The sequence below is a fragment of the Aulostomus chinensis genome, chromosome 5 (assembly GCF_037954235.1).
Source record: "Aulostomus chinensis isolate RoL2024-O1b breed Wild chromosome 5, RoL_Achi_v1.0, whole genome shotgun sequence".
In the NCBI taxonomy this organism is placed as follows: domain Eukaryota; kingdom Metazoa; phylum Chordata; class Actinopteri; order Syngnathiformes; family Aulostomidae; genus Aulostomus; species Aulostomus chinensis.
The window spans coordinates 22,750,444-22,760,057 of NC_141324.1; the positions used below are offsets into that span (position 1 = coordinate 22,750,444).

Here is a 9,614-nt window from a genome sequence, read left to right on the forward strand (position 1 = left end):
GAACCTCAGCCTCACCCCACTTCAGAGGGCTGCTAGACAGTCTGCTCATCCTGAAGTACAGGATCATGATTTCAGCCTGAAGGAGATTGATGTCAAAAGAGTAAATCATCGACTCTATGTGGATGCAGTTAGCGCTGACTTTACAAGGTGAGTCATCACCTAGTTTGACACCAAGGCATGGCTCAGGAATTGGGGCACCATCCTGCCTATCAGTGTTGTTGAACCTGTAACCGGCTTTGAGTCTGGGAGGTTCAATGTATCCAGTCCTATTCAAGAAATGGCCCTCCGAACCATCTCTTTGTTGAACCGTCTCTTTCTTCGTCTCACATCGCCCTCAGCTTTGTTACTGGCCTCCCTCCACCTCAGAAACAGCTCTCCGCTGCGTAACGGCATTCAACCACTTGCCCTTTAGTGCCCCACAATTTTGTTTGAGTTTGCACACAATTCCCATTCTTCCACTGGTATTTCACCATTAGAGTTCTCTCTAGGCTAACAAACGCTACTGTTTCCAGCCCAGGAGGTGGAAGCTGGTGTACCCTCTTTCCACCTTCTCTTCTGCCGTAAGGGTTGGAAGAAGCCCCATGCCCGACAAGTGCCTTGCTTGCACTTCTACTCCGCATGTGTTTTGGGGTTTGTTTTTGACTTTTGATGTTTTCCCTGATAAAAGCATTTTGTGTCGTTGCAGTGCTTCCTTCATCGTGTGCATGAATTGTAAAATTCATGAAGTTGTTTGCTTCACTTTACTGGTGTTGCCCCTGTTTTCTTTCTTCAGCTCATTTGCACCCCTCGGTCCACTGTTTGTCTTGGTATGGAAAAAGCAGCAAAATTAACACAACAACAAATGAGTTTTCCAGTTCCGACTGCGCTTCAGTGCAACCCATCAAATAAAAAATTTGTGAAGCTTTGATGGTTTTATTTATTTTGAAAATGAAGCAAAAACATTTCAATGTATAATTGATAGACCAAGACAGATAGATGAAGATAGAATGGAAGACAATGGAAGGTGGTATGATTTATGGTGTGCTACACCATCAACATGTCAGATAGTATTCAACTGCAAATGGCAAGGCTTTCATCATTTTATTGACAGGTTGAAATACCGGCCACATAACTAAGCAGACTGTTAAACATGTTTGTTCCGCCCAGGCACTGTTTGTCTCTTGGCATGATTTCAAAATGACATCAGATTTTTATTAAATTTGATACGTATGCATTTGGTATTCAGTTATTTATTGTCTCGCATGAAGGGTTGTTTCACTTCACTGGTCAAATGAATGTTGAGAGGCTGGAGTGGGTGACAATGTTAGTTAAGGTTGTCCTCACACCTTCCAAAATCTTATTATCACAAAGAATTTTGCCCGAAGGGCGTCAAACTGAAAATGTTCCGGGAACATAATGTGAAATATTCCTCTCATGTTTTTGGGCGTGAAGTTTTCAAGTCTTTCTGTACCACTGATGAGTGTGTCTGTGAATTTAGAGACGATGTTTTCACGCCAGTGATGAGATTGTTGATGAGACTGTATTTTCAGCATTATAAACATGTAAACAACTTTATAAGCACTGTTCAACACACACACACACACACACACACACACACACACACACACACACACACACACACACACACTGTGCAGCACTCATTGGCATTCTAGTGTTTGTAATGCATCAATGCCTTATCTAAAAATTAGCGTTTAAAAGATTCATAACAATTTATCAAAATGTATGAGGTGCCTGTAAACTCCAGGAGAGCTTTTATAACATCCATATTACAACATAAATATAATAAAACTCTTCTAACTCGTTGGAGAAACTGGACAAGCTCATCATGATATGACATTTCATTACTCCTGCAAATTAGCTCCTCTGTACACACATCCTGACAGGTACAGGTGACAACCTTTTAGACATACCTGACAAAGTCAGCCCAAGAATAACTATCACGCAATACACATGCTATGGGCGTAGTTGTCACAGTACATGCATGTATACTGCATGACATCCTGCTGTCAAAAAGTACATATATAAGAGCAGAGCAGTGTGCACAGATCACTCCAGGGACCACCCCTGACAGGAGCAGCAGCATCCAGCACCTTCAGGCTCAGGTGAGTTTCTCTTGTCTCTTGTTAGAAGTTTTTCCAAGGATCATTTTAGTTTCTTTTATGAATAGATATGAACCCTCGCAGTTAAAATTAGTTGTTTGAAACAGGTTGAATATTTGTAATGCTGGGTAATTGATTTTATTTCATGAATAATGTTATCTTTGCAAGGTCAAGCGTGATCTGCGATAATGATCAAACTGGTATAGTAGAATATTTTCCATCTTACCAGTTTCAAAGTATTGACTCTTTATTGATAATATGCCATCAATCACTGTGTTCAATTTCCTCCTACAGTTAAATGTTGCAGTGATAGCAGTCCTTCTGATTGGTAAGTTGCTTTTATAGATCAAAAACTGTCTGAAGCCGCCATCCCTGAATGGCATTCAGATACATTAGGCACAACGATCTCCTGTTCGTCATAAATGGCTGGATGTTACTAAGTCCATGAGTTAATTGTGTCATATCAGTCGGTGGGGTTTGAAGGTGGTGAGAGTACACAATACATACTGAGTATCAAGTGTCAGCTTAATGGAGTATTTTCAACATCACTTCCAAACAACACTCAGGGGCCAGTTCACTTAAGGGCTGCGCTGCTTTTGCACCTGTTACTGTGTGAACAAGTCTTAAAGGATCCCTGCAATTCACAAAGTAACAGCAAAGGTAAAATGCTGCTCCATCTCTGCTGCTAAGCAAACCCTTTCTGGGTACCATGTATCGAAATGAGGTTACAGTCATATATCTGGGGCAAAACATGACATCTTTACATGCTGATGAGACTGACGCTCAATTCACAAACACTGGGGCTGATAGACTCATGCAGTTAGAGAGGGATGGTGGTCACTTAAGCCCTCCTGATGTTGACTGACTGCATTCTCTGAGGAAGCACCAGGAATAATGTTCACTGGGTACACAGAACCTTCCAAGATACCAAAGCTGATGGCAGGTTTCACGAAGAACCCTGAAGCGAGGAACGTTGGGTTCATATCATTTGGTCATACTCTTACTCCCACGGTGAGGACTATACTTTTACATTCTTATTTATTTATTTATTTATTTTTCTATAAACCAGGATGTCAGAAGCAGGCTGGGGCACACTCCCATGATGGTAAGAAGACAATGTAATCTTTATCACATTAAAAAATATCTCAAACTTGAGTGTTTCTGTCTCAATCTGAGTGAAAAGTTTATTTTCTATTCTTGATAACAGGTTTAGTTGTTTGCAAACATCTATGCTCTATTAGTGAAGCGCTATCTCAAGTCAGTGTTTCTGTCCCTTCCCTGGATGATTGCTCCAGAATGCTGGACTGACTGGTTTGACAGAGACAACCCCTCTGGAACTGGAGACTGGGAGACTCTCGCTGCTCTGCGCAAAGAAAATCCAAAGAAAATCTGTGACAAGCCAGCAGAAATAGAGGTTCTTACTGTAGACGGGAACAGCGTGGCATCAACAGGGAATGTGATTGATCGGTAAGTAGTGGACGCACAGTAAGTGTGCGAACCCCTGCACCACCGTGTCACCCTGAGAAATCATTTCAAGGGAGATGGTATCAACAAAGATACAAAACTGACTCCTCGAACCAGTTGTCACACTCTTCTTAACTCCAATGCAACACATGTATTTGTTCGCGACCCCTCAATACAAAGTTAAAACAAACAAGATCAAAGCAAAAAATACAATCTTGATTTGCGATCAATCTAGATTGATCACTGGATTTTATTGATTAACTCGATTATCTTTTTTTCTAATGAATTCGTAGAGCTCATCACATCTCAACACTGCTCAATTTAAACTGTAAATCTAATTGTGTGTTTATTGTTCTGATTCATGTTGTGATGGTTCCTCCTGCAGAAGTGATACAACAGCTGGATTCATCTGTATTAACAGCCAACAGAAAGGAAGAAAATGTCAAGACTATAAAGTTCGTTTCAGCTGCCCTGAATTCTGCAAACCTCCAGTTGACAGTGAGTACATCACATCTTGTAGGTGTCAGTGTATCATCATTGGTGGTGAGGTACTGCTTGAGGAAGTTTTTGTGTGTGGACCCCTGACATAAGAGGCGTCCAGATGTTGTCCACCTGCTCCCAGTTTCATACCTCTGAGCTACACTAAAATGTCCTTCCAAGTTTTTTTTTTTTTTTAATCTAGAAGAGGATCAGTGGCTTGCTAACATTTATGCTCTATTAGTGAAGCGCTATCTCAAGTCAGTGTTTCTGTCCCTTCCCTGGATGATTGCTCCAGAATGCTGGACAGTCTGGTTTGATAGAGACAACCCTTCTGGAACTGGAGACTGGGAGACTCTCGCTGCTCTGCGCAAAGAAAATCCAAAGAAAATCTGTGACAAGCCGGCAGAAATAGATGTTCTTACTGTAGACGGGAACAGCGTGGCATCAACAGGGAATGTGATTGATCGGTAAGTAGTGGACGCACAGTAAGTGGGCACCTTTAGGAACAATATGTTTGTTGACACCTGGTAGGGAAGTCTCTTGACTCAGCTCCCATCCAGACCATGTAATCTCCTTCTGGGTTCTATGGGGAATCACGTTCTTCTAACACAACCTCATCAACTAACATTGAGCTGTTGTAGCAAAGACAGACATCTCAGGACACATTCCTGGAACCTGAATAGGGCAAAATAATTTAAGCAGGTTGTCACTAGTCCAGGATGTAGAATTCAACTTTTCACATGAACAAGTTGATCCAGCTCAATAAGTCAATCATCTGACCAGAGAAACAAACTCAAAACCTGTCTGACCTGAGAGACTTAAGCAAACAGAGGGAGCTACAGGTTTCATCTCAGCTGCATATGCAGACGATTATGAGTTGGTCAGCAAAAGAAGAAACAAACAAACATCACACTAAAGCTGCATTTTCATCTGTAAACCACAACACAGGAAAGGAACCTCATACCGGTGACCACAATTCATCTCAGGATTTTATAGAATTAACCTGGTTACCGTTTTATTGAAATCAATTCGTAGAGCTCATCACATGACAACACTCAAGGTATTTAACACTGTAAATCTAATTGTGTGTTTATTGTTCTGATTCATGTTGTGATGGTTCCTCCTGCAGAAGTGATACAACAGCTGGATTCATCTGTATTAACAGCCAACAGAAAGGAAGAAAATGTCAAGACTATAAAGTTCGTTTCAGCTGCCCTGAATTCTGCGAACCTTCAGTTGACAGTGAGTACATCACATCTTGTAGGTGTCAGTGTATCATCATTGGTGGTGAGGTACTGCTTGAGGAAGTTTTTGTGTGTGGACCCCTGACATAAGAGGCGTCCAGATGTTGTCCACCTGCTCCCAGTTTCATACCTCTGAACTACACTAAAATGTCCTTCCAAGTTTTTTTTTTTAAATCTAGAAGAGGATCAGTGGCTTGCTAACATTTATGCTCTATTAGTGAAGCGCTATCTCAAGTCAGTGTTTCTGTCCCTTCCCTGGATGATTGCTCCAGAATGCTGGACAGTCTGGTTTGATAGAGACAACCCTTCTGGAACTGGAGACTGGGAGACTCTCGCTGCTCTGCGCAAAGAAAATCCAAAGAAAATCTGTGACAAGCCGGCAGAAATAGATGTTCTTACTGTAGACGGGAACAGCGTGGCATCAACAGGGAATGTGATTGATCGGTAAGTAGTGGACACACAGTAAGTGGGCACCTTTAGGAACAATATGTTTGTTGACACCTGGTAGGAAAGTCTCTTGACTCAGCTCCCGTCCAGACCATGTAATCTCCTTCTGGGTTCTATGGGGAATCAAGTTCTTCTAACACAACCTGCATAGCCTCACCTTCTTAAAAACATTGCCTAAGTCATTTCTGACAGTTTATTTTACCTGAATCAACTCTTTGATGATTTTTTTGTCTCCAGTTTTTTGTGCTTTCTGAAAAACTTAAAAAGTGACTTGGCATTATTTGAAGAAGGTGACGATGTGAAGACGATTTGATAGCCAGCAAAAAAAAGCAACCTACACTTTAACTGGGGTGTCATGGGTTAACCTCCACATAGGAAAGGATCCTCATACCAGATCCTTCTTATAATTACATCAGTTTAATTTCCACTTTAGTTTCTAGCCTTTTTAACACAGAAAATGAATAAATTGTGACTCAGAAATAATCCATCCATCCATGGCTGCCCCAAAGAAATCTTTTAAGTGAGATGTTATAAACAAAGACACAAAACTGACTCCTCTAACCAGTTGTCATGCCTTTCTTCAGTCTAATTCCATGTGTATTTGTTGGAAACCCCCCACAGAAAATTAAAACAAGAACAAAGCAAAAGACAGAATCTTGATTTGCGATCAATCTAGATTGATCACTGGATTTTATTGATTAACTCGATTATCTTTTTTTCTAATGAATTCGTAGAGCTCATCACATGACAACACTCAAGGTATTTAACACTGTAAATCTAATTGTGTGTTTATTGTTCTGATTCATGTTGTGATGGTTCCTCCTGCAGAAGTGATACAACAGCTGGATTCATCTGTATTAACAGCCAACAGAAAGGAAGAAAATGTCAAGACTATAAAGTTCGTTTCAGCTGCCCTGAATTCTGCGAACCTTCAGTTGACAGTGAGTACATCACATCTTGTAGGTGTCAGTGTATCATCATTGGTGGTGAGGTACTGCTTGAGGAAGTTTTTGTGTGTGGACCCCTGACATAAGAGGCGTCCAGATGTTGTCCACCTGCTCCCAGTTTCATACCTCTGAGCTACACTAAAATGTCCTTCCAAGTTTTTTTTTTTTTAAATCTAGAAGAGGATCAGTGGCTTGCTAACATTTATGCTCTATTAGTGAAGCGCTATCTCAAGTCAGTGTTTCTGTCCCTTCCCTGGATGATTGCTCCAGAATGCTGGACAGTCTGGTTTGATAGAGACAACCCCTCTGGAACTGGAGACTGGGAGACTCTCGCTGCTCTGCGCAAAGAAAATCCAAAGAAAATCTGTGACAAGCCAGCAGAAATAGATGTTCTTACTGTAGACGGGAACAGCGTGGCATCAACAGGGAATGTGATTGATCGGTAAGTAGTGGACGCACAGTAAGTGGGCACCTTTAGGAACAATATGTTTGTTGACACCTGGTAGGGAAGTCTCTTGACTCAGCTCCCATCCAGACCATGTAATCTCCTTCTGGGTTCTATGGGGAATCACGTTCTTCTAACACAACCTCATCAACTAACATTGAGCTGTTGTAGCAAAGACAGACATCTCAGGACACATTCCTGGAACCTGAATAGGGCAAAATAATTTAAGCAGGCTGTCACTAGTCCAGGATGTAGAATTCAACTTTTCACATGAACAAGTTGATCCAGCTCAATAAGTCAATCATCTGACCAGAGAAACAAACTCAAAACCTGTCTGACCTGAGAGACTTAAGCAAACAGAGGGAGCTACAGGTTTCATCTCAGCTGCATGTGCAGACGATTATGAGTTGGTCAGCAAAAGAAGAAACAAACAAACATCACACTAAAGCTGCATTTTCATCTGTAAACCACAACACAGGAAAGGAACCTCATACCGGTGATCACAATTCATCTCAGGATTTTATAGAATTAACCTGGTTACCGTTTTATTGAAATCAATTCGTAGAGCTCATCACATGACAACACTCAAGGTATTTAACACTGTAAATCTAATTGTGTGTTTATTGTTCTGATTCATGTTGTGATGGTTCCTCCTGCAGAAGTGATACAACAGCTGGATTCATCTGTATTAACAGCCAACAGAAAGGAAGAAAATGTCAAGACTATAAAGTTCGTTTCAGCTGCCCTGAATTCTGCGAACCTTCAGTTGACAGTGAGTACATCACATCTTGTAGGTGTCAGTGTATCATCATTGGTGGTGAGGTACTGCTTGAGGAAGTTTTTGTGTGTGGACCCCTGACATAAGAGGCGTCCAGATGTTGTCCACCTGCTCCCAGTTTCATACCTCTGAGCTACACTAAAATGTCCTTCCGAGTTTTTCTTCTATAACAGGATGAGTCCCTTGCTAACATCTATGCTCTATTAATGAAGCGCTATCTCAAGTCAGTGTTTCTATTCCTTCCCTGGATGATTGCTCCAGAATGCTGGACTGACTGGTTTGATAGAGACAACCCCTCTGGATCTGGAGACTGGGAGACTCTGAAGCGTCTGCGCAAAGAAAATCCAAAGAAAATCTGTGAAGATCCAGCAGAAATAGATGTTCTTACTGTAGACGGGAACAGCGTGGCATCAACAGGGGATGTGATTCACCGGTAAGTAGTAGACGCACAGTAAGTGGGCACCTTTAGGAACAATATGTTTGTTGTTGCACACCTAGGAGAGAACTCTCGTTACTCAGCTCCCATCCAGAACATATAATCTCCTTCTAGGTTCTATAGGAATCTCGTCATTCTAACACAACCTCATCAATAAACAGTGAGCTGTCATAGCACATTCACCTCCACCTGTCGTCACACTGGCTAACATGGCCAGTCTAGAATGTAGCTCTTGACTGAACAGTGACGTTACATAAACATTACATAAATGCTGTTTGCTTTTTCAAATCAAGTCATAAACTTTAGCAATAGTTTTGATGACGACCTCCAGCTGTGAACTTGTTTTTGCAAATTAGCAGTAATTTTACTTGAGTACAGTTCTTTGATTCTCCTCCCACATCTGCTCGTAACACAGTGTCACCCTACTGCCTAAAAGTTATAATTACAGGTTCTTTTTCACAATGCAAGCCATGTTGTGTCTCTTTGAGCTGCAACTAATTTGGGTAATTACTAAATTGCTTAAATTATATTGCAGCAACAGTGAAAGTCATGGATTCATCTGTCGCAATCGGGACCAGGCTTCGGGCAAGAAGTGCAATGACTACAAAGTCCGGTTTAAATGTCCATGCTAGATGTTGTCAAGCCACCGACTCCACGAAGTGCCTCAGAAAGAAATGACAAATTCAGATTCTCTGAATAGCGGTCAATCTTTTTAAAACACAGGTTAAACGAATGTCTTGAAAAGGGCATATATATAAAAGACTTTTTTTTAGGTGTTTAAGTTTAAGGTGCTGCTGGCTCACTCATCTTTGTCAGGGATTGTTGATGGCGCCCTTACACGTTCTCTCCTGCCTGCTTCTTGAACTGTATCTTGATTAATTCTATGGAAACATTGAAAATGATGAATAAATTTGCATCACAGCTTTGTGTTCTCTCATTTCTCTTACATTGCTTCCCTTACCTCTTTGAAAATATTGAAATAAAGCTAAAATATCTAAATGACAAAATATAAACAACCCATCCATCCGTTTCCTTCCACTTATGCTGTTAAGGGTTGCAGGGGGGCTGGAGCCTATCCCACCACCTTCTGGCAAGAGGCGGGGTTCACCCTGGACGGGTCGCCAGTCCATAGCAGGGCCAACACGTATAGACAGACAACCATTCAGCCTCACATTCATACCAATGGTCAATTTAGAGTACTCATTTGGCCTAGTCCCCATTTGAAAGTCTGGACTGTGGGAGGCAGCCAGAGTACCCGGAGAAAACCCACACAG

At 41.4% G+C, this 9,614-nt stretch overlaps 1 protein-coding gene across 1 annotated transcript; it reads left to right on the forward strand.

The window, feature by feature from the left end:
- The first annotated feature begins 2,056 nt into the window (after nt 1-2,056).
- LOC147261757 (uncharacterized) lies at nt 2,057-9,187 on the forward strand. Its single transcript, XM_086205013.1, has 14 exons — nt 2,057-2,102; nt 2,268-2,299; nt 2,394-2,427; nt 3,169-3,204; nt 3,395-3,566; nt 3,949-4,061; nt 4,339-4,510; nt 5,173-5,285; nt 5,560-5,731; nt 6,563-6,675; nt 6,952-7,123; nt 7,786-7,898; nt 8,166-8,337; nt 8,876-9,187. The coding sequence occupies exons 2-14, from the start codon at nt 2,288-2,290 to the stop codon at nt 8,970-8,972; spliced, it is 1,491 nt and encodes a 496-aa protein (XP_086061139.1). The 5' UTR covers nt 2,057-2,102; nt 2,268-2,287; the 3' UTR covers nt 8,973-9,187.
- The last annotated feature ends 427 nt before the right edge of the window (nt 9,188-9,614 follow it).

Coding starts and splice junctions, on each gene's coding strand:
- LOC147261757 (XM_086205013.1), top strand. Junction 2,428..3,168: donor GATAGCAGTCCTTCTGATTG/GTAAGTTGCTTT, acceptor TCTATAAACCAG/GATGTCAGAAGCAGGCTGGG. Junction 8,338..8,875: donor ACAGGGGATGTGATTCACCG/GTAAGTAGTAGA, acceptor ATTATATTGCAG/CAACAGTGAAAGTCATGGAT.